Raw genomic sequence first — 24,818 nt, forward strand, 5'->3', positions numbered from 1 at the left:
AAACATACACTGAACAAAAAGCTTAATATACACTTATAATCGTTTTATGGCAACATTATGGTATCAAAATGTTTTGCCAATTGTGAATATGGGCACCAAATTTAGCGATATTACATGCAATAAAATAAATTTGCCCATTGAAAAACTATACAACATTTTGTTCAATGCAATTTTTTCTGCAAATTAGATTACGTGAGAAACGATAGCTGAAATAATTCGGTTTATGAAGAGTCCCTCAATGTCAAGTTGTCTATGACTATAAATCCACAATTAATGGAACAATTATAAAAGTTCTTGTTATATAGTCCACTCTAGTATGAGATAACAGATTTGTAAATAAATTAGTAAAAAGAGTTGATAAATAGATTGTTTTAATAATTTAAAAATGTGGAATACCGTAAGTAACTGAAAATAAAATCTCCAAAATTTCAGCTATATTTTATCGATGGTTGTATATCGTCAGTAGCGGACCCTAACGCATCACTAGCCCGAAAATAAGAAGAAGAGTAATGTGTACACTTTTGTGTCGCTCTTTTTTGGTCAATTTAACAATCTGAAAAGTATACGTTACGGGCAGATTAGGGCTTATCGCTTGCCAAAAAAGTTCGCCAGCACAAATTTGTGTTCTGGGCTTCACCGGAAAGTCGCTTTCAGCCACTCGTCGTCGCCAACAGTCAGCGGACATGGCACGCCCAATTTTTCCGAACCAGCAGAAGATAGCTGAGAAACTAATCATCTTAAATGACCGCGGCCTGGGAATTCTGACTCGGATTTACAACATTAAGAAGGCCTGCGGCGACACCAAATCGAAGCCGGGCTTCCTCTCGGAGAAGTCGCTGGAGTCGAGCATCAAGTTTATTGTGAAGCGATTCCCCAACATCGACGTCAAGGGCCTGAATGCCATTGTGAACATAAAGGCGGAGATCATAAAGTCGCTGTCCCTATACTACCACACATTCGTGGATCTGCTGGACTTTAAGGACAATGTGTGCGAGCTGCTCACCACGATGGACGCCTGCCAGATCCACCTGGACATCACGCTGAATTTCGAGCTGACCAAGTACTACCTGGACTTGGTGGTGACCTACGTGTCCCTGATGATCGTTCTGTCCAGGGTCGAGGATCGCAAGGCGGTGCTGGGTCTTTACAATGCCGCCTACGAGCTGCAGAACAACCAGGCCGACACGGGCTTCCCCCGCCTGGGACAGATGATCCTGGACTACGAGGTTCCGCTCAAAAAGCTGGCAGAGGAATTCATTCCCCACCAGCGCTTGCTAACAAGTGCGCTTCGATCGCTGACATCCATATATGCACTGCGAAATCTACCCGCAGACAAATGGAGGGAGATGCAGAAGCTCAGTCTGGTCGGCAACCCGGCCATTCTCCTTAAGGCAGTCCGCACGGACACCATGTCCTGCGAGTACATTTCCCTGGAGGCAATGGACCGCTGGATAATCTTCGGCCTGCTACTGAACCACCAAATGCTGGGACAGTACCCGGAAGTTAACAAAATCTGGCTTTCGGCCCTGGAGTCTAGTTGGGTTGTGGCACTGTTCCGGGACGAGGTTTTGCAAATCCACCAGTATATTCAGGCCACCTTCGACGGTATTAAGGGCTATAGCAAGCGAATTGGCGAAGTCAAGGAAACCTACAACACGGCGGTCCAAAAAGCAGCTTTGATGCATCGAGAGCGACGCAAGTTCTTGCGAACAGCCTTAAAGGAGCTAGCCCTTATAATGACGGACCAACCAGGTTTGCTGGGACCTAAGGCAATATTTATTTTCATCGGTCTTTGCTTAGCGCGCGACGAGATCCTCTGGCTGTTAAGACACAACGACAATCCGCCGCTGCTTAAAAACAAAGGTTAGTGTACTGCTTTATATGTTTAACTGTTATTATTACTACAATTATTTTTAACAGGAAAGAGTAATGAGGATCTTGTGGACCGGCAGCTACCGGAGCTTCTTTTCCACATGGAGGAACTCCGCGCTCTGGTGCGTAAATATAGCCAGGTAATGCAGCGGTACTACGTGCAATACTTATCTGGATTTGATGCCACGGATCTAAACATTCGAATGCAAAGCTTACAAATGTGTCCGGAAGACGAGAGTATAATCTTCAGTTCGCTGTACAACACGGCCGCAGGTCTGACAGTGAAGCAGGTTGAGGACAACGAGCTGTTTTACTTCCGGCCATTTCGGCTGGACTGGTTCCGCCTTCAAACGTACATGAGTGTTGGTAAAGCTGCGCTAAGGATTGCAGAGCATGCGGAACTGGCCCGTCTTCTGGATTCAATGGTTTTCCACACTCGTGTTGTTGATAATTTAGACGAAATACTGGTTGAGACCTCGGATCTGAGCATATTCTGCTTCTATAACAAAATGTTTGATGACCAATTCCACATGTGCTTGGAGTTCCCTGCTCAGAACCGCTATATCATAGCCTTTCCCTTGATATGTAGTCACTTCCAAAACTGCACGCACGAAATGTGCCCGGAGGAGCGACACCACATTCGAGAGAGGTCACTCAGCGTGGTCAACATCTTCTTGGAGGAAATGGCGAAGGAGGCTAAAAACATTATTACCACAATTTGCGACGAGCAGTGCACCATGGCAGACGCTCTACTGCCCAAGCACTGTGCTAAGATCCTTTCCGTACAGTCTGCCCGTAAGAAAAAGGACAAATCGAAATCAAAGCATTTCGACGACATCCGAAAGCCGGGTGATGAGTCGTACCGAAAGACGCGGGAGGATCTGACGACTATGGACAAGCTCCACATGGCCTTGACGGAGCTCTGTTTTGCAATCAATTATTGCCCCACTGTCAACGTGTGGGAGTTCGCTTTCGCCCCACGCGAGTACCTCTGCCAAAACCTGGAGCACCGGTTCTCCCGGGATCTTGTGGGCATGGTTATGTTTAACCAGGAGACAATGGAGATCGCCAAGCCTTCGGAGCTGCTAGCCAGTGTTCGAGCCTACATGAACGTGCTGCAAACCGTGGAGAACTACGTGCACATTGACATAACACGAGTCTTTAACAACTGTCTCCTGCAGCAAACGCAAGCTTTGGACTCTCACGGTGAGAAGACTATCGCCGCTTTGTACAACACCTGGTACAGTGAGGTTCTGCTAAGACGAGTATCTGCTGGCAACATTGTATTCTCCATTAACCAAAAGGCATTTGTGCCCATCTCGCCCGAGGGGTGGGTTCCGTTCAACCCGCAGGAATTCTCCGATCTCAACGAGCTGCGAGCACTAGCAGAACTTGTGGGACCCTATGGGATCAAAACATTGAATGAAACACTTATGTGGCACATAGCCAACCAGGTGCAGGAGCTGAAGTCGCTGGTGGGCACCAACAAGGAGGTTCTCATCACACTGCGCACCAGCTTTGACAAACCTGAAGTGATGAAGGAGCAATTCAAGCGGTTGCAGGACGTGGACCGCGTGCTGCAGCGCATGACTATCATTGGAGTGATAATTTGCTTCCGCAATCTGGTGCACGAGGCGCTTGTTGATGTTCTGGACAAGCGCATACCCTTCCTTCTTAGTTCTGTGAAGGACTTCCAGGAACATTTGCCCGGAGGAGACCAGATTCGGGTTGCCTCCGAGATGGCCTCAGCGGCCGGACTGCTCTGCAAGGTGGATCCCACTCTGGCCACTACGCTAAAATCAAAGAAACCAGAGTTTGACGAAGGTGAGCATCTCACTGCCTGTCTGCTGATGGTCTTTGTGGCCGTGTCTATACCAAAACTGGCCAGGAACGAAAATTCCTTCTACAGGGCCACCATCGATGGCCACTCGAACAACACGCACTGCATGGCGGCGGCAATCAACAACATCTTCGGAGCCTTGTTCACCATCTGCGGGCAGAGCGACATGGAAGACCGCATGAAGGAGTTCCTTGCTCTGGCCAGTTCTTCCCTGCTCCGCTTGGGCCAGGAGTCCGACAAAGAGGCTACTCGAAACCGGGAGTCCATCTATTTGCTGCTCGACGAAATCGTCAAGCAATCGCCCTTCCTCACAATGGATCTGCTGGAGTCCTGCTTTCCCTACGTACTCATACGCAACGCGTACCATGGCGTTTACAAACAGGAACAGATTTTGGGACTGGCACTCTAAAATCGGAGTTGATCTGCGCCTGTGTATTCCCAATAATGCTTATGTAGTTTATCCGCCGATCGACTGTCGATCACTATGCTAATCTAATATACTTTAAAACTGTTAAACATACCCTAATGTATTCTAGACACTGCATTTTTATACTCGTACAACTTCGAATAAAGTGCTTATATAAACCAAAATGAAGAAGCAACGATAAATGTATGTTATCTCTTGATCGGTATGTATATTCTTTATTTCGGCTTATTGAAATATGTGCCCACTCCCTCGAACGTGCAGCTTCTCCGCTTAACTTTCTGTTACATTTTATTTGGACACATCCGCCCATGTTTGTGTATATTAAATATGTGTTTAAGGGAAAAATCTTCCACAATATTAAATTATTTGGTCACGTTCATTATTACTTTGTAGGCTTGTGTACAAATACTTGTAGGCAAGTAGTAAAATATGTTTTCGATTTTCGGTAATGTGATTTCTCTTTAATTATCATTGGTAGTATTTAAATTTCGATTTCGAGTTTTCAATTCCGATACAAAGACTTTTGTGTTTTATTGTTTTATTCTCTTAATTTATGTGACCTGGGATTGGATCAATTTCACGGATGCTGGGAAAATTTGTAAATGTTACGTTAAATAATAAACATTGCAAACTGAAAACTGATAGGAAAACACTTCTCGAAAATCGGCTCGTATCCAACTTAGGCTTAAGGATCTACAATAAGTTTCGGTTAAATGTACCAAAATCACTACACGCTGCTAAAAAGCTGTCAATATTTAAATTTTCATCTGTATTTTTGTGTTGAACATTCTTGATATCTACAATTGGGTTTCGTTAATTATACACATACCACTTTATTAATTTTATAGAAGGTATTATGAATTATGTGATTCTGAATATTTGTCTAGTTCGTATAATTTATTTAGCATGTTTCATTTGTTGGTTTTATTTGGTTTTGCATGAAAATGTATTCCTTTTCAGTCAGTCAGTTTAGGCATCTGTTGACTTAAAAATTGTCGTCATTGTCTTTTGTTTTGGTTTCACTTGTTTCTCGTTTAATAAAAAATATATATGTATGTATGTATATACTTATATGCACGTTGACGAAATTAAAACTTGAAAAACATTTTGCGCAACTTCTCGCGTTTGCTTCGTCGTTAAAAATAAAATCGCTTCTTTAGTAATTACATTTTAAAGCTCTCGAGTACAAAAATTAAAAAGCTTAAAAAATTCCACGCGGAACGTCCTCTTCACATATCGTATGTGTATGAGGTGTGTGTATCGGGTCCTCTAATGCTAACTTCCTCCATCGGATTTTCTTGCTAACGTACATATATTATTTCTCTTTACGACAAATTGGTTTGCATATAAAAGTTAAGCCTAGAATACAATACGAGTACGAAATACGTATGTTATGTATGTATTATTTAAGTGTGCCTGTGTCTGTTGTCTCTCTAGCGTCTTCGCGATCTTATGAGCCTCCTAGACGAACTCCTCCTGCTCCAGCCACGGATGCTGCAGGCACTCCGCCGCCGAAGCGCGGATGACTGGATTGTACTCGAGCATGGGCAGAAGAAAGTCGGAGAACTTCTTGGCCTCCACCGGGTCCCAGTCGTACTTCTCCACCAGCACGTTCATCAGACTCCAGGGCTTCAGCTTGGTGATGTTCCTCAGGCTTCCTGCAATAGAAAATAGAGTAGGGGTTATTACCTAATCAATCCATTGGATTCACACTATTGAGTGCCTACCATAGCTGGTGAAATACTTCAGGCCATGCTTGCCCCGCAGGATCACCGATTGCGGTATGGAGCCCAGCAGCTCGACAATGTGCGCCAAGTGGTCCTCGTCTCGGCTGTAAGACTCGCCGGCGTGGGGGTCGAACAGATAGTCGCCCGTGGCCAGCTCAAAGGCCAGGCAGGCGGTGCTCCATATGTCGGCGGTATAATTGTACGGCGCTCCCAGCAGCACCTCGATCGACCGGTACTGACGCGTCTGAATGTCCTCAGTGAAGTGATGGTACTGGCGATAAAAGCAATGGTGTTAAGTTGGGTTTATTTCACGTGGAGTATACGTCACTAAGGAGAATACTACTCGCATTTGATTAATGACCTACTACTGTGGGCAAAAGTAAGGGAAATTTTTTTTTCCTTCCACCCGGCCAAACTGTAAATAGAGAATATTATTTGAGCGTTATGCGTCGTTTGCGTAAAGCAATTCTTCTACCAAGACCAGAACTATGGGCAACAACACTGTGTCCGCCTGATTTCTCTCCATGTGTACGAATACTCAAGATACCACTCCGGGGAACGCGTATCGAGCAGATTGAGGAGATAAAAAGGATCTGATGGCTATACCGCTCTACTACTATTTGGAATGTTTCGAGGATTGGAAAAAATTTACTTTAAAGAGAATAAAATTTATTTAGAAGAACAAATAAAGATTTTTAATTTTACCATACTTTTTGCCCACAGTAGTTGTAGATGAAATTGGGTCATTTTAGAATATGATTGTCTTTTTTTGGATTTTAAAAAGTACTCAACCAAAGATAGTAAGTACTGTAATATCTCCATTATGAAATTTGTTGACACGGCTATCTGTTAAACAATTTTAAAATAAATATGCTCCTATTTGCACAAAAGGCAATTCTATTCAAGGAAACTTCAGACGAACCGAAGGACATGGCTAAATCGAGTCGGCCAGTGATCCTGATCAAGAAAGTTTTTATATAGAATCAATATAATAGAGCATTTATGTCTTCGAGTGCATAAGTGGGAATAATAAGCGGTCTAATTAAATGAGCCGAGGGCCTATATCTATACTGATGGGATAGCCGTTCCTAACTATCAATATGGTAAGGAGAATACCATATTGACCAAAATGGACTTAAGCCGCTAATGGTTTTATCTCATATATAGTATACTTACGTCGTAACAGGCGTTGCCCAAATCGGCGATCTTCACACGGACGTTGCTGTTGTTGATGAGTGACTGGATCGTATAGGTGTTGTTCTGGCTACTTTGACTCTGGTTCTGCGAAGGAATGGCATTGGCATGGACATTTAGTTTAGCGATTGCTGTTGTCGTGGTCGACGTTGCTGTTGTCGCGGAGGATATCGCGTTGGTTGTTGTCGATGTGCATATTGTTGTATGATCGCCATTATAGAGCTCAGTGCTTGCGGCTGTTGTTGTACAGGTAGTACTGGTAGTTGGAGCTGTTGCAGTAGGCGCTATACGCGTGAACGAAGGCGTGCACGTGCTGGGGGGCGTGGCAGATGCAGAGGCGGAGGAGGGAGTGGCACTTGGAGGGGCGGAAGTGGAGACAGTGTTTGAATCTCTATTGGTGTTCGTGTTGGTGAGGCTGTATTCGTTGGGTAGGGACGTGCACGTGCTCAGAATATTCGAGTTGATCTTGGACTTGGCTAACGTATTGGTGATGTGGGATGGACAGGAGCTGTTGGTGGAGTTCGGGGTGGGCAGCTGCATCGTGTGTATATAGCGTAATGTTGCATATAAATTGGTTCACACAAAGAAAGGAAGAAAAAGAATACACAATGTTGGTTTGCTTCTTTGTAGGTTTCACTAGTTGGTGCATATAACAAAACACAAAGAACACGGTGGTCACAGCTGGGATTGTCTGTCGAAATCCCAACGGTGACTAAGAGTGATTGTTATCCGCATGGAATACCTTGTTCGACATTCCATTTGGGGTTGGATGCAAATATACATATATATAAGCACGACATTTTTTGCACATAAAAAATAACTTAACCTAGTCTAAATTTATTTAAACTGTTGCGGCCAAAAAAAAAAAAAATTTTATAAATTCACAAATATTTAATAAAATATTATTTTTTAGTTATTTTTATTTAGTTTTATATTATGCAAGATAAGAGTAGCCAAATTAAAAATTTCAAATTAGGCTCTTCCCTATACCTTGCTCTTTGATACATATATTTACACGTAATCTATCCGCAAAACAATTCAGGTTCAAAAAATTTGAATTATTATTTAAAGGTATTAAGCGTTATAGGTTTTAGAGCTTTTATAGTTTCCGAGATCTTAGCATTCATACGGACGGAAGGACATCGCTAGATCGACAAAGCTAGTGACCCGTATATAGAGTATATACCGTATATATATACATTAATACCTTTTTTACTCTAGGAGTAACTCATATAAAACATCCATGCTAAATCCCAACTTTTTAGCTTTTATATACTGTGTTTATGCTATGCCTATTTCATGAAATCAATTCATGAAATGAGCAAATTCGTGTGTGCATAAACACCATTTCATGAATTCGATAACACACGAAAGTTGACTATGAATTCAGTCCCAATGCATGAAAAGTTGAGGCACAACCTACTTCACAGCCTACTACTCTATAGAGCTCTATATCAAATTCAAAAAATTTGACAGCTTTACTAATATCATTTCATGAATTTGTCTGTGTTGTATAAACAGGGGCTATTATAATTTCATGTATTCGAGAATGCATGAAATTCATAGCATAAACATAGTAATAGTTTCCGAGATCTCAGCGTTCATACGGACGGACAAACGGATAGACAGACTCGCTGCTAGCTGGCTAGCTCGACTCGGCTAGTTCCTGATCAAGAATATATATACTTTATGGGTTCGGAAACGCTTCCTTCTACCTGTTACATACTTTCCGACCCTACTTCATAACTATATATATAACATTTCGTTGTAAAAATGAAAACGTTATTAGAAGTCAAACCTAACGATAACATTTTTTAAATATTTAAAGTAACATATTCTTAAGGCAATACTTTGACCGCAACTGTAAATTCACACCAAGTAGTTATGTATGCATTAAAGAGGTTACATAAACATTTAAAGCTGGCCATGCCCACAATCAATTAAGCATTTGGCTTTTCGTTCCAGGATATAATTGCCGAGAGAAAGCGTGTGGGATCAGTGTGGGTGTGGTTAAAAAAAATCGAACTCAAGAGCGATTATCAAAAACAGAAGGTAAACAGCAGCAGGGCAAAGTTCCCCTCTTAACAAAACGTATAAAGCAAAGTCAAACACAATATCGAACGGCTCAAGGGACCGGGCTACGACTAGCACCACTATGGAATATCCCCACTTTACCTCAGGGACCGCGATGGGACTGGCTTCTGGTTCACGTTCGGTCTCGGGATCGGTGGGCGTATCGCTGGCCATGGTGCTCTGCTCGCCCAGGGTGTCGGACTCGGCATCCTCCTCGCCATCCCCAGAAGACTGATTCGAGTGTCAAACCAAAAGGCAATGATAACGCGAAAATAAAAGAACAAAAGTAATAAGAATTTCGTGTTCCTTTGGAAGTTGTGCAGTGTATGTTTGCAGGTGGGTTCACAATATCGAGTGCAAATGCTTTCCATGCACACCGCAACGGGTAATCCTGGCCAGAGCTTTCGAGTGTGGAGCAGGGGCGACCGCGCACCTGGGGACCTGGTGAATCGGCGTGGAAGCGGACTTACCTTGGCAGTGATTTTCTTCTCGGCTCTGTATCGGTTGTTCAGGTTCGCTGATCCGCCGAGGCCTCCGTTGCACTCGCTGTCTCCCAACAGACTGGAGTACTTCGAGGCCAGCGAGGACGTGGTGTTGGAATTGAGCGTGGACGAGGTGGTGGTGTTGGTGTCCTCCTTGTCCAGCGAGGACATGATCACGGCGGCCAGCGGCGTCGACGAGTTGGAGTTGTTCGCGGTGCTGTTGCTGGTGTTCGTGTTGGTGTTGGTCGACCCATTCGGCTCGATCAGAGGCCATTTGGCCCGCGACTTGGTCTGCTTCTCGATGGAACTGACTGCGGATGAGCGTATAAGAATCTTAGGCCGCGGACCCCTTAATAAGGTGTAGTACTTACTGTAGGAGTCGGGGAAGTCGGCCCCCTTCACCCGCAGGCTGTTGATCTCGTCGTCAATCTGCTGGTTCATCGCCGCGGCATTGTCGATCACCAGCAGGATGTTCTCCGGCTTTATGTCCGTGTGGATGATGCTGCACTTGCTGTGTAGGTAGTCCAGACCCTCCAAAACCTGGCGGATTATGTTCCGCACCTGGGCTATGGCCAGGCCCTGGTAGTTGTTCTTTACGATCAGCTTGTACAAGCTGCAGCCGAGGGCCTCGAAGACCAGGCAGGTGTGCATCCCGTTCACGCCGCGCACCGTGAAGTGGTTCATCAGCCGCACGATCCGCTCCCGCTTCACGTCCATGGGATCTGCGTCGCGGATAGCCTCCAGCAGCCTTATCTCATCCGCTGCCGTCTCTATGTAGTGAGGCGCACTCTTGACCACCTTGAGGGCCACGTACTTCTCGTCTCTGCGGGAGAAAAACGAAATGTTGAATGAACCTTGTCACATGTGACTTTGGCTTGATCACTCACTTGAGATCCCGGCAGAGCCAGACAGTGGAAAAGTGCCCCCAGCCCAGTTTTCGGACCACGCGAAACCGATTGTCGAAAATGTCCCCAATGACCACCGGATGGTAGCCTCCGCGGCAATACTGGGATGCGTCCTCCTGCTCCTCGTCCGAAACGTAGAGACTGCTGTCGGACGAATCCGGATAGATTTCATCAGTCGTGCTTAGGGTTCCGCGGGGCTCCGATCTGCAAAGAGGGGTTTTCGAGATTAGTTCTCAGCTTTCGTAATGCTTATCTAAGAGTAATAACAGAACAGGTCCCCGAAAACCCACATAAACTCAGCATGTTCCGTTTCCGCTTCCTCTTCCTTGACAGGCTCTGCCACCTGGGGCAGCCTGATGGTTAGCGGCTGCTCCCGCGGCGGCAAGTATGTATCCAGGATCACTTCTCCGGGCGTCACGGGCTCGAAGAGCAGGGCCACGTGACGATGGTGCTTCGGCCGCTTAGACTGGTGACGCAGGGCAATGAGGATGGGCCCGGCGGAGACACAGTTGCGCTTCTTGGTGAACCGCTTGCGCCGCTTCTTCTCCTCCACCTCCAGCAGGGCCTCCGTGGCTGCCTCCTGAGCAGCCCGCTTCTCCTGCTCGGTGACGAAGTTGAAGTCGCAGCTCAGCTCCTTGGCCACGTCGGGTGTGGCGTTCAGTGGCTGCCCGGGTCCGCCGCCGCAGCTCCACAGCCGGAGGAGGTGCATCAGGTAGAGGAAGAGCAGCAGCAGGCTGCCCTGCAGCACGCCCATGAAAATCGGATCCTGGCCGAGGGTGGCCAGGATGTGCCCGCCCAGCTGGTGAAGCCTGCCGGCAAGCGATACGAGTAGCTGGAGGCGGTGCACATAGCCAGGGTAGAGATCCATCCAGCGGTCCACCAGCGCCGACTGCCATCCAAAGCCCAACGTGGCATTGGCCTCCAGGGGGCAGGTGGCCTCCTCCAGGCCGCGGTTCGTCCCCCAGCCATCCATTTCTGACTCGCTTCACTGCTCGCTTCGACAATTGGATTTCCGACTAGGCATTCGCGCGCTCATGGCCCCCGGGTGCAGTAACGGGGTGGCTGTGGGCGGTGGGCGTGCGTGTGGGCGGGGTGGCGACCTTGACTTTTCTATGCCCCCACTTGCATCACGGACACCGCCGAACGAGTTTGGTCGAAACACAAACACTACGCTGCACACACCCCTTACATAACAATGGCCCGATGGCCCGGCGGGGTAAATAAATAAAATATATCGCACGGCGGAAAAATCTGAATTATGAAAAGTATCTGTATCTGCGCGAGTATCTTTCCTCGCTCGTCCGATTCGTTCAGTTGCGTCCGCGAGAATGTCGAAATGGCTTTTCGCTTTTGTTTTTGCCGCCTCTTCCTGAGCGGCCAAGGCGCAGCCGTTTCCAACTCGCGCGAGTATTTTCTGTTATTTCTGTTCTGTTCTGTTGTTTTTTTGTCACAACTAAGTTTAGTCTCCGTCCGCTCCCCTTTCCCCCAGCCTGCCCCGGTCCGGTCGAGTGTGACTGTGTGCGGATCACCTAGAACCCGTGGCCACCGATAGTTTTCCGCAGAGTGCTACATTGAGAAAAATCCGTGAAGCACACACTCAATGGTTTTAGAACACTTCGTTCTTAACTGACCTTAACCTTAATTAAAATGTATAGCCTTGTTGCTTTTGATCATATTCTCTTCTACTCTGGGGTTAGCAAAATCAGACAACTACATCGTATATCTGTCATAGGAACTACATGACATAGTCTAAGCTGCAGGGGTATATCAACTCTCCAAAGATAGCATTCTTTCTTGTTTAATAATTCTTTAGAAGATTTGATATCTATTGTTATAAGCCAAAAACATGTCATCCGTTTAAAAACTTATACAATCTTGGGCATGCCTTATCCTCATTTTATTTGTCAACCACTTCTTTAGTAATTGTCTGATATAAGAAATTTTAGATTTGATAGTTTTTTGTTTTCATAGCTCTATCGACATACAGTAAGAATAATTTGAACCGCTTTATTAATTTAGTCTCCAGTTATCCTTATTGCCAAAAATGTATTTATTAGGCCTGCGTTTGGAAAACAAATACTTATAAAATAGTTTGTATGTCCCCCGCTTCTGTTTTAACGAAGGTATACGTCTTTTGTAACTTCAAAACAACGAATTTTTCGCGCAGTGTACATCTGCTGGCGTCATTATCCAATGTACTTCATCAAGTCGATGTCGTTGCCTTCGTTGTTCGACGCCTTTGCCGGTCATGGACTGCACCACACCAGGATAGAATCCGCCTCATGAACACACATATGCGGGGCCCATCAACATCATCATCAAGTTCTTCGAGATTTCTTGGGCACCGTGCCAAGTTTGCCATCGCCATGCAAAGGGGTGTTCGACAAGCAGGATTTCAAATACCTCGAATTCCAGAAGGTTTCGAAACCACATCGAAAGGTAGTTTCGAGCGTTCGGGTGCAATTGAAAAATTCACCAAAATGCAATGGCACCCCGCCGCCCTCACAGTATGCAAATGTTTAGGTTCGTAAAATGACTAACCAGACTTTATTGATTTTCGCAACCCCCTCCTAACTTGGCACTTCCTTTGTTCCTTATGCAGCTATGACGACTCCTTTAAAGGAAAAGCTTGCCCCTGAGTCACCCTACGTCTCACACACGGACGCACCTTACTCGACACTGCCTTCTCCATAGTATTATTTATAGACGCCGATAGAAGCGTATAAGAACAACAAATCGCTGAGAAAATCAGTGCAAAAACAGAGCATCTAGAGCCAGAGAAACGTCATCGTTTTGCTCGATTGCAACGAGTTCTTGGGATTGTGGGGGAGGTCGTGGCTCTGGGTTAGGGGTGCTCATTGGTTGCCACTGGCGTCACGTGGTGCCCACTTGCGGTTAAGGCAAATTAAAAACGTAAACAAACCGAGCGGTCTGCCAGGGGAAAGTGCTGTGGGGGGTCGGCGTGGGATTACTAGTGGGTGGAGGGTGGTGGGAGTTCGCTTGGCAATCGGGAAAACTATGCCACGTAAGTAAGTGGTGTGTGGAATGGTTATCCCATTTTAGCGCACGGTGGCACGGAGGGGATCGACCGACAGTGCTCCGCGTTGGGCCAGTGACACCTTCTGAGGCCCACTGTGCCCGCACAGTGGGAACGCAGACACTTGGCCGGCCACCGACACAGATATTGGGGCTGCTCGTTACAGTTCGATGAATTTATTTGCTACGTATGTGATAGACACGTAAAACACACAGAGCGTATACTTGATTTTCATAATTTATCCGTATGTGAGGGAAATGAATGATAACAAGAAAGGACAACTTCTACAAGTAGAAGTTTATATGTATATCCTTAAATAAATATGTTACAAAACCTATCGAGATATCAATAGTCAGGGAAAACAGGCATACATATTTAAAAACCGTCGATTTATACATTTTCAAACGTTTTAAGTCAGCTCTTGCATTTAAAACTTTGAATTATGCTGCTTCATTTCTCGTTTGTAATTTTACCTCATTGACGTGAGCCTATCTAAAGTGCCTTAAATTGTGTTACTTGAAAGCTGAAATTAAGCAATGCTTTTCAGAAAAAAAATCCATAATAACACAGGTACACGCCAAAAATTTTCTCAAAGCATTTTTACTTTTCCGTGATAATTGGGTCCTACTGAGTAAAAGTCCCATACAATCTTCTGTGCCATCCTCTACAGGATCCGTGTTATAGCCAATTATACAGAAAACCGATGTTTGCCGACATTTTAAAATATGTGGCCTATGTAGTTGTACTCATCTTAAAAAGTTTTGCTCAAAACAATAATACGATGAAGACCCCATCTTGAACCATTAACCTATTAAAGATATACGAGTCAAAGCACTGAGGATTAGAAAACTACATACACCAAGAAAAGTTTGTTAAATGGTTTTTATAAAATTTTAGAGGAAAACTTAAAAAAAAAATGAAAATATAATAGATTATATTATAATTCTAAGGATTGCTAGGATTAGTGCTTACTAGTTATAAACCTTTTCCGACTTTGCTTATAAATAGACTCTCTTATACGCTCTTTTAATGATAATTGCAATTTTTAATGGTGGAACGTATAAGTCACCATACATTTCTGGCCGAAAGCTAACGATTGCAATTATAATTATTAATTTTAAGAGACTGAATAAATATAGATGTACTTACAGGCTGACAAAAGGACCGCGCAGGGCCGGCATGTCCCGGCGTCGGTTGAGCGGTGGGGAGAGTGACAGCGAGAGGAAGTCCTGCTGGGCCTTGTCCTCGTCCACGATGCTGGTCGGGGTGCTGTAGATGCGCGTCGTTGGCAGGTAGCCAATCTGCTGCAGAAAGTCGTCGCGGTAGGAGAGCTTGGTGGTGGACTGGGACGAGGTCAGCGGCAGCGACAGGGGGGATCCGTACAGCGGCGCCAGTGGCAGCGCCGCCGTCATCGTGGCCAGCGAGAGGGGCTGCTGGTAGAGTCCTCCGGCACCGGCGCCCGTTCCCGATCCCGTTCCAGCTACCGCACCCGATGCCGCTGCAGTGCCGTTGCCGTGGTGATGCAGGTGGAGGTGGTGTGGGTTGGAGGCCGTTGACTGGGGCGCGTGAAAGTGCGGATAGGGAATGCCGTGGGCGTAGGCGGGAGCGCGCGACAGGTAGGGCGGGGCGATGATCTTGTCATCGAAGCTGCGCCGGAAGCTAAAGCCCTTCAGCGAGTTGCTGTAGTTTCGGTGCGAGAGCGGCGAGCTGCCCAGGTCGATGCTGGCCGCCGGACCCAGGATCCCGGCGGTGAGACCGCAACCGGCGGAGGCGCTGTTTCCGCTGGACGTCGCCGTGGCGCTGCCCAACATGCTCAGAGCCGGCGAGGTGCGCAGCTGGGGACTGCCGCCACTTCCGCCCACGCCGCCACCTGCGCCGGACGCCGTCGTGGTCGAGGTGGAGAGGGGGGGCGAGATGGCACTCAGCGTGGAGATGCCGCTGTCACTGCTGCATATGCCGGCCGGCAGGGATGACGAGTGATGGGTGGGCGAGATGAGGTGTGGGTGGTGGTGCTTGCCGTTGGCGGCGCCGACGAGGCCGGCCATGCCGCTACTGGGCAGTACGGGCGCCAGGATGCCTCCGCTGGGCTCCGCCCGGATGAGTTTCTTGATCTGCGCGGCGGCTGGTCCTCCGCCTAGACCTGGTGACTACTGGGCAGCTAGAAGCAGCTTCCTCGCGTCCTTGTCCGCATCGCTGGCCTGCTTCCTTTGTTCCTGCTTTGGACACCGTGTAACATACTTTTGTGCGTAGGAAAATCAATGAAGCCCCGTGCCTAAAACATTTTAATGCATTTTAAGCAGCGTTTTTCTCGCTTTGTAACCCAAATTGCGCATAAAAAAGTAAGGCGAAAAGCCACACACACACTGCCACGAACTGGTTCGCGATGGGGGTTTTTCCACGGCCTGCCTCCGACTGGGCCTGTTCGATTCCGCTCCCCAGCTTTCGGCCAGGTACGCGCCCGTAATCCAGTTAACAGCGGAATTGATTTATCCTCGACAATTAAAGCGAACACATCACATCACATTTTCCACTTGGCGTTTTCGACAGGAGCAGCACAGCAGCGGAGCAGCAGCCTGGAAAAGTCTCCTCCTTTGTCCGCACTTTGCTCGAACTCTCCGACGGACTGCCCTTCGGGTTCTGAGGCGGAAAACTCTGCGGCGAAGTTCAGCGAGTCCGGGGAGCGGGCAGAGCGCATGTGCCGGCGGTGGCCTGTTACTGCCCCAAAACAAAACAAAGCCAGAGCGGAGAGAGTGAAAGCTACTGCAGTCAGCTGGCGCCGTCGAAAGTTCATCCCCGAAATCGGTTTGTTTACCATCCTGGTGGAGCTTTCCGGGGCTGATTCGACTTGGGGATGCCCTGTGGGAGTGGGTATAGAGAGATGATACGCAGCGGTGAGTTTGTATAGTAAATTTATTTCGGTTTCTTCGTGTTATACCAGAATACAATTGAAATTTGGAAACAATTGTTAAGTTCAAATTTAGTTTACTTAGTATTTTTGCTTTGACTTGTACGAACAATAAATACACACGCAAGACCGTAAAATTTAATTATCGTTAATTGAATTTCATATATGAAGTGTACACTATTAATGAGCCAGGGCACTCGGACATACGATCCCTAGAATTTTAAACCCGGGCCAGAGCTGATCCGCAGTAATTGATGTCAGTGATTTAGAATGGGAATACTACGTATATAAAAGTTAATTACTGATGGACTAATCGCATTCATTTACATTTAAAAGCGGGTTAACAATTAAACAAAACCAATAAGGACTCAATTCAATTTTGAAACAATTCAGAATACATATGTGCAATACTTTCGGGGGTTACAATTGAACTTTTGATTACTTGTATTTAATTTATATATATAGAGGGGATTATTAATATCTGTTATATAATTTATCTTTCCTTTAATTATTTCGCCCTTTATAGTGTTCTTTTTCGTCCTCCTCTGCTTGACTGTGTGATGCTTAATTGTTTAATTTGACTTATTTACATTTGCATTAGAATCGGATCGGAGCATCTGCTGGGCGCATCGCTCTACAGTTCATCCTCTTTACATAAGTAGTTCTTGCTTTAACAATTCAGTGCAAATTAACAGAAACAATCGGCGAAGAGGCGATCCACCGAACAATTTAGCTAGACTAGGCGACGACACAAATGCGAACTAGATACACATATCATATACATATATATAATTACAGTGCCTCTCTTCGCGAGAAGTCGATTCATTATCCACTGCGGCTGAATCCCAACTCACGGAGCTGCGCCGGAAGGGATCCGATCCCCAAGCAAATGTCTAGACTAACTCCCGATATACAATTTGATCAGCACCGCAGGTGCTTGTAGCATGGCTGGATAGATGGAGTTGGTGGGTGCGCAGCTGGGCTATCGATTCGAGTTGTGTATAGCTGTGCAGCTAGGTGAATGGCTTGAACAATGGAATTGGTGAATCGATTCCCCGAATTGGAACAAGATCAACCTGACTGGCCGAGAGGCTGCCACGAAGTTAGATTGTTTAAAATTAGAGCTAAGTGCTACGGCTTAAAATAAATACATAGGTTCATATGTTTACTCGCTTCAACATATCGCGCTTCTTAAAAACAACATTAATAATTAAGAAATAAATCTGGTTTTCTCTTCTGTTACGATTTAGGGGCTTGTATTTTCTGTGTCTGTATGTGAATGTGTGGTGTTCGCATGCACCCGGAGCTTGACTCACTCGCAGCACTTGACTAATATTTTTGATTAACCATATCTAGAGGTGAAGAGAGGGAGAGAGAAAAGTAGACAGTGATAAGTGAGAACAAATCAAAATTTACGCGTTGCATAACAAACAATAAAATCAAAGTAAATCAAACAAACTTAAACTAAACGAAAGTTACATGTGTTGATTCCTTTATGAAACACATACAGATGGTAATCAGGAAATTCCAATGAAGTCGTAAGGGAAAGAAAACTTGCGTAAGCTTGAAAATGGATCTTGATAATCGTCCTTTAAAAATGGGGGCTTGCGAACGGCTGCCACAAACCTAGGAAACGGAAGGCTGAGTCAATCAATTTAGGCATTGGTCATCCCGCAGCTCGGGCAGTGTGTGGTAAACCGATATCACATGGAGATCTGAGTTAGTGGATCCCATGTTCGCATGGACGTATGGTTATGCCTGGGCATGTGTGAGACTTTACATACACAGGAAGGGTCTAAAAAATACCTTGCCGTATACACGAGCTTAACTGCTAAGGAGGTGTTAATCTGATCTGATCGCTGGACGGGCTATGTCGAGAGGTGACTGAGTGTCCGCGCCACTTGTCCAGCGACCGAGGGTTACAATATTTGTTCGATTTATGCACAATAACAAGTTCGATGGTCAAAGACGCTTTGTTGGGTCGCTAACGGGCTACCCCTCTGCGGAGGCTGGCTGAGGGGCTGGCTTCTGGCCCACTGTTTATATACCTGGCGTGTAAGTGGTCTGCTCCGTTGTGTTCAGCGATGTGTTCTCGTTGGCTGCTACAGGGGCGCCGGTGAAGGGGTTGACTCCCACGGCTCCACTGGGCGGCGGCATGGCGAATACGGGCTGTCCTCCGGGCTGCTCGCGCGGCTGTGAGGTCACGGGGGCTCCACCCGCACCTAAGTTCACGTCGTCGAGATCAACATCCTCCTGCGGGACACACAAATTGGTGTTAGGATATCAGTCATTAAATTATTTTCTACGGCGTATTTAAGCTCTGAGAGCTCAGAGGGTTGGTCCCTTTGGCAATGTTTAGTCAAAAACTTTCGGTGGGTGTGCGGTCTACAAGCCATGTTAACTACTCTACATTTAAGCTACGATTATGCTACTGTTGTGCTTATGGTTAGGAGAACACTGAGCCAAGTACTACAAACTTAAAATCAGCCAGATTACAGCAATGTAAGAAAATCATAAATAATTTACCAAGCATTTACAGCAGAACTTTTAAAAGACCATCGTTTTTTGGCATCTCTTCTTCGGTGCTTTCGATCGAGTTAATTTTGCGACTGAATGTTAGTAGGACTTGTTCTCTTGGAACACATAAATTTGGTTTGGTTACCGTTAAAGTAGAGTTCGGATTTGGTCATTGGCTTTGTGTTAGTTAGTTGGTGGGTGCCAGGTGGCTGGAGGCAGGTGATCTTTCCCCGAGTTCATGCGGTACTCGTGCCATTATCATTTTCGATTCGCATACTTACAAGTCGTGGCGGCTGTCCCAGATGCGGTGGCATATCGTTGACCTCTCGATTGCCATCGGGGCGCTGACGGCGCGGTCGAGAGCGAGTGTGTGGTGGTTGTGGGTGGTAGTAGGTGGTGGATATGATGAGACGATCGCAAAGAGTTTTGAGAAAAAAAAAGTTAAACAAAAATAGAAACGTAAATCTTCGGCTTCTCTTCCTTGGCTTGCAATCAAACAAAGGAAGAATTCTGCTGATGTGGGTGCAAACTAAAACTGAATGCGGATGTGACAAGAAAAACAAGAAAAGCAATCGTGGATGAAATCAAAATCGCTGGATTTACATATCTGGAAATTCGATTTCGCAGACTCAGTCGCGGAAAATCCGAGCGTGTAAGTGTTGTCGTTGTCATTAGTTTACATTAATAGAAAGAGAGAGAATCGTTCGAAGCATTTGATGATTTTCGTGAAGTACACATTACAAAACAAACAATATCAAATTTTTAATACGTAAGAAAAACTTAACTCGAATTGATCGGAACAGTTGTGGATGGGTTAGTAGTGTTTACCTCTGGGCTCAAAAATCAGGGTTCTGATTTCTGCTGTGTTTAGAGTACTTGGAACCAAAAACCAAAACCAAACTCCATACTTACCCCAACGAAAAACTAAGAACAAAGCAGTGCAACCAGAGTCGAGTGTTTATACGGGTCTAAAGCAAAACCAAACAATAGAGGTGGCGTGCCAAGAAAGCTGATAGACCAGATAAATTATACTAAAAAATGGCTGGGCGTTTATTGATCGGTTAGCTGGTAAGCAAGCTTTGATGTCAGATGTAGGAGCAAGTTTTTGACTAAACATTAGCTTCTCTAACGGAACAACGTTACGGATCTCCTCACAAAAATCATCAAAATTGTGTTGGTGTTTAGTTGGTAATAGTACAGTGTGTGGGTGGATGGAAAGCATGCGTAAGGGATTAAATATTGGCGTTGCACCAGATTGGTTTTCTTGTTTTCTCTTTTTTCAACTAAATCAAAACGATTTCAGTTAGTAGCGGACTGGGTTAGGGTGTGGGTGTAGGGACTTGGACTTGGTTGATCCAATTCAAACTTCACTCACATTCAGATGTGCATATTGGTCATGCGACTCATTGACCGGCGGCTTGAATTTGCCGCAGCAGAAGTTGCAACAGCAGCAGCAGCAGCAGCAACAGCAGCATCCTGTGACCACTGCGCAGCAGATAAACAACGCCTGCAAGAAAAATCAGAGGTTACTCAACGCGTCGAGCGATGCGAAATACCACGATTCCTGACCTTCACAGCCGGCGATGTGACCACGAAGTACGCATTGACATTCTCCTCGCCAAATTGCTCGGCAATGTACAAGCCGAGCGAGCCGTAGTTGTCGTATATGTTGCGCTTCGTCTGGTCACTCAGTATCGAGTGGGCACGGTTCACCTCCTTGAACTGCAAAAATTACGGCGTTTAGAAAAGTATTAGGGACCCCATTATGTGTCAATACTTTACCTTATCGGCCGCATCGACGTTGTCGGGGTTCTTGTCGGGATGGTATTTGAGTGCGAGTTTCCGGTAAGTCTTTTTGATATCATCTCCGGTGGCTGTCTTCGGAAGTCCCAGGATTTCGTAGAGCGAGTCGCCCGATGTGCTGCACAAAAAGAAGAAATACCATTAGTACCAGTCGCCGCATTGTGGTGAGATAATATCGACCACTCAGCATTTGGAATTAAGGGCTGATACACAGTGTCCGATAAATTTTCAGGAAGCTCTGTGTTGCTCCTAGCGGAGTTGTACTGTGCCTCCGACATTCCATCAGCAGTGTATGATTCTCTCTGGCCGAGGGCGATAAAAGCCTAGCCATGGAAAGTACCTGTGGGCTATGAGTCACCGCAGCAACAGTTAGCTGTGGCACGCGATGGGAGCACTTCCAGGGGAGCGCTTGGACCTGTGGGCTTTCCCAAACCCGCACCCGCACCCGCGGACCAGGCGTTGGCATTGAGAGCGTCCAGGTCGGAAGCAGCTGGCGTTGATGGCTCTGCAGCAGGGTCGCGTGCAGCATAAATTGCACCCTTCCGCATGCACACCGTATGGATTTTCTCGAGCAGGGGGCTGCTATTTATAAGCTGGGCAAGTGCAGGGGGAAGCTACATATGTATGTCTAACCCCGCTCTGAGAATCTGCGAGCTGATAAGACGACAAGCGCTTCACAAAGTGGTTGAGGACCACGATGATGAGGGTGATTAGGGGCTCAAGCGGATGCGAGGCCCAGGGCCAGTGGGTGGTGGGCGGCTGCACAGGGCCAAGGACGCTGGCAGGCGTCACGACAGGCGAAGCCAACTCGCATTCGCCTTGGACAGCGCCCAGAACTGGGCCAAATAAAAGCGGTTCGTGCTGGCATTACTCATGTTGGGTAGTGGAGAAGTGGAGAGAGGGCTAATGCGGCTGTAAAACTCTCTGGCTGATAACGGCCAAGTTGGCTAGTTGGCTAGTTTGCTAGGTGGCGTGCGATTGGGGATCTATAGGTCTGCTGTTATCGCTCACTTAGCGAATTCGATATGTGTTGCATGGCAAGCTAAACAAGACCTAGCTCGGCTGCCCCGACTAAGAGATACGCTGGTGTGACTTGGTGCCAAGTGAAAACAGAAAACATTCTTCAAATGTTCACTATTTGAAGCGTTTTTTCTCTAGAAACGTATTAAAAATGTGAGGAACTCGTGAGTCATGCAGTCAGGAGATTTTAGCGGGCGGAAGTCATGGGGCATGTCCAACTCCATTTATATTTTCATGAAATCGAGTCTCAAGTATTGATCAATGATCAACTCTACTCTCTACCTGTAACAAACTTTCGCCCAAAAGAAAACTCTACATTAACTCGATGGGTACATGCGATTATTGAATTCGCCTTCGAAAAGAAATCGACTTTGCTCAGATTGCAGGGTTCGTCCTTGGCCTTGCCCAGGACGAAATCGCTTGTTCGCCTGTCCTCTCCTGCCGCAGCTGCCTCTCCCCCTCCCCATCACCATCCCACCCCTGGCCCTGATCCTTGTTTATCCCAACGCAGCAAGGAAATGCCTGCTGCTCGAGAAAATTTCTGCCGCGAAAAATCAATTTCACGCCGACTGCGCTGCCTGCGCGCATCTGCCACTCACACTCGCACACAGGGCTGTGTGTGCACTGTGCCGACGGCGTGTGTGTGTGCGCAGCGGAGGAAAAACGAAGGAATTCTGCAAAATACTTACGAGAGTTTTCTCTTGTCCATGCCAGGTGCGCTCATTCTGAAGCCTGTGCCTCTGTCACTTCGCCTGCGAACGGGTAATTAGCACTTGCGATCGCTGTCACACGCCCTGAATGTCTTTGTCTGCCGAGCACCACAACTCTGTCCGTGTATTCTTAAAATCGCAGTTTCAGTCGTCCGTGCCGATGCCCGATTCTTATTTTTTTTCGCAATGAAATTAGAGGTGGAACGAGGGCGATGATTATTCTGTTCTATCGATGTTTTCAACAACTTCGACGTTTTCCTGCAAGCCAACACTGGTTACCCACCGATAACGATAAAAACAACCACCCAACCTACAAATAAATACCATTTCAGTTTCAAAAATACCAATTAAATACAATTAATCTGCAAAAAACGATTAAGTGTTTTTCTTTTTAAATATTTTTTAGATTACGTACCATACTCCTTAAACTTGTGAATTGTTAAATTTCGGTCACCTCTTTCTGAAATGTTCCATGTAAACTTCATTTTCAGATATTTTACCAATACAAGAACCTCTAGGCTGCGTATACGCTATGTTGGTCAGCTATGAGAGAGAGCGAGAGGCCCTTTTTCAAGTCCCCTTTTGATTGCGGTACTCAGATCCATCTAGAAAATACCTAAAGATACCACAAAAGTAAGACGTAACCCCCTAAAAATTATTATTATGGCGCAATTGCAGATCAAATGCATTTCCTTGTCAAAAAAAGAATCCCGAAACGCCAAGTACACAAAAGTACACCTAAGACCGTAAAAGAATACTGAATAAAACACTGGAATACTGAATCTATTTGCGTGTGCGGTTTTATTTTCCGCTGAAGCGAGAACGGCGTTCATCGAAATTCACTCGCAAAATCTGGTATTTTTTCTGGTATTTCCTTAGCTCATCTGAGTACCGCGCTGAAAAACAGACCCGACGAAAAACGTTAAGCCTAGTACTCAGATCGACTAAGAGTTTCACTAGTCGAAAAATCGTATTCTTTGTAGTGTGACCGAAGTTTTCAAAGTTCACCCGCAATGCATGTAGCATGGTCTTACTGTCAAGCAGCTGGGTTTGTTGCCAAACGGAAAACAAATCAATTGGAGAAATTTAAAAAGGAGGAGTCTGCTGGTACACAAAGAATTAAAAAAAAAATAAATGGAATGTTCAACGAATGTTTTTATTTATGTAAATTAGTAGTTTAAAGCTTCCTTCTCGTCCCACGGATGCTTCGCCACCTATCCCGCTCCACCGCAGTCCAGCTCCGAGTCCCAAAAGGCATATTGAACCTTGAGAAAGTTGGAGCCGGATTGGGAACGGAGTTGATCCGCTGATGCTGCAGGAAGTCGCCCAGCATCCTGGCAGTGGCTGGCTATGGCTTCTCCAACTGTTGCTTAGCGGGCGTCCTAATTTCATTCTCCCTATATAAGCCAGCGGGTCCTCAAGCTCCGCTTAAGCTGGCCAAGTAGCTGGTGGTGGTGGTATCCGGAGTCCTAATGAAGAGGTCGTCGGATATCGTATTACTGGTGGTTCTGCTAAAAAGATACTTATATTAGCACAACGTAACCAAATTCTTTTGGCCAGGTTTTACTTTATTTCCGAGGACACGCCCGGGAGGATGTCCATGTAGAGAGCGAAATCCCACTCGGCATGTTCCTTCGCACTGGGATTCTCTAGTGGATCGCCTCCAGCACTTCAACTACTCTGCGGATTTGCCCCTGTTGTGGTATTGCTTCCTGTCGGTGAAATCCCACAATAAAGGCAACAGCTTGGATTAGGCGTCCTATTTCATCTGCACTGACCTCCTGCAGCCGATTTTGGGGTTTTCCTGCCATTTTTATACCCGTTACTCGTAGAGTAAAAGGGTATACTAGATTCGTCGGAAAGTATGTAACAGGCAGAAGGAAGCGTTTCCGACCCCATAAAGTATATATATTCTTGATCAGGATCACTAGCCGAGTCGATCTAGCCATGTCCGTCTGTCCGTAGTATTGTAGCTCATAGTTTCCGAGATCTCAGCGTTCATACGGACAGACGGACAGACGGACATGGCTAGATCGACTCGGCTAGTGATCCGGATCAAGAATATGTATACTTTATGGGGTCGGAAACGATTTCTTCTGTCTGTTACATACTTTCCGACGAGTCTAGTATACCCTTTTTCTCTACGAGTAACGGGTATAACGATGGTAAGCGTTATTGAAATCTTTATGTGATATAAAAAAAAAATAAAATGTTCATATTTGTTTGTTTTTCGATAAGTACATCTCAAATTTCCCTGCTCGTGATTCACAATATAATCATTTTAAATAGGTTAATAAAAAACAAAT

General features: G+C 45.9%; 3 protein-coding genes across 10 annotated transcripts; 1 reads left to right on the forward strand and 2 right to left on the reverse strand.

Annotated features, from left to right (window-relative positions):
* Positions 1-495: 495 nt before the first annotated feature.
* On the forward strand, positions 496-4,242 carry LOC119554044 (membrane-associated protein Hem). The gene is made up of 2 exons (XM_037864774.1): positions 496-1,863; positions 1,921-4,242. The coding sequence occupies exons 1-2, from the start codon at positions 684-686 to the stop codon at positions 4,119-4,121; spliced, it is 3,381 nt and encodes a 1,126-aa protein (XP_037720702.1). The 5' UTR covers positions 496-683; the 3' UTR covers positions 4,122-4,242.
* Positions 4,243-4,334: 92 nt separating this feature from the next.
* On the reverse strand, positions 4,335-16,188 carry LOC119554045 (SRSF protein kinase 3). 7 transcript variants are annotated; one of them, XM_037864779.1, is made up of 8 exons: positions 14,707-16,188; positions 10,503-10,724; positions 9,987-10,438; positions 9,604-9,926; positions 9,236-9,364; positions 7,043-7,147; positions 5,867-6,137; positions 4,335-5,797 (listed from the first exon to the last, which is right to left on the reverse strand). In XM_037864779.1, exons 1-8 carry the CDS (start codon positions 15,600-15,602, stop codon positions 5,601-5,603), a joined length of 2,595 nt encoding a protein of 864 aa, XP_037720707.1. In that variant the 5' UTR covers positions 15,603-16,188; the 3' UTR covers positions 4,335-5,600. The 7 variants fall into 7 exon arrangements, with proteins under 7 accessions (XP_037720707.1, XP_037720703.1, XP_037720706.1 ...); XM_037864775.1 differs by having other exon boundaries at positions 7,043-7,594; positions 14,707-16,187; XM_037864778.1 differs by lacking the exon at positions 14,707-16,188 and adding an exon at positions 10,811-11,983 and having other exon boundaries at positions 7,043-7,594.
* A 265-nt stretch (positions 16,189-16,453) lies between these two features.
* LOC119554046 (dnaJ homolog subfamily C member 5 homolog) lies at positions 16,454-22,711 on the reverse strand. 2 transcript variants are annotated; one of them, XM_037864783.1, is made up of 7 exons: positions 22,492-22,711; positions 20,762-20,900; positions 20,549-20,701; positions 20,355-20,486; positions 19,261-19,323; positions 18,511-18,715; positions 16,454-17,814 (listed from the first exon to the last, which is right to left on the reverse strand). In XM_037864783.1, exons 1-7 carry the CDS (start codon positions 22,524-22,526, stop codon positions 17,792-17,794), a joined length of 750 nt encoding a protein of 249 aa, XP_037720711.1. In that variant the 5' UTR covers positions 22,527-22,711; the 3' UTR covers positions 16,454-17,791. The 2 variants fall into 2 exon arrangements, with proteins under 2 accessions (XP_037720711.1, XP_037720712.1); XM_037864784.1 differs by lacking the exon at positions 19,261-19,323 and having other exon boundaries at positions 22,492-22,709.
* Positions 22,712-24,818: the final 2,107 nt, after the last annotated feature.

The sequence above is a fragment of the Drosophila subpulchrella genome, chromosome 3L, assembly GCF_014743375.2.
Source record: "Drosophila subpulchrella strain 33 F10 #4 breed RU33 chromosome 3L, RU_Dsub_v1.1 Primary Assembly, whole genome shotgun sequence".
In the NCBI taxonomy this organism is placed as follows: domain Eukaryota; kingdom Metazoa; phylum Arthropoda; class Insecta; order Diptera; family Drosophilidae; genus Drosophila; species Drosophila subpulchrella.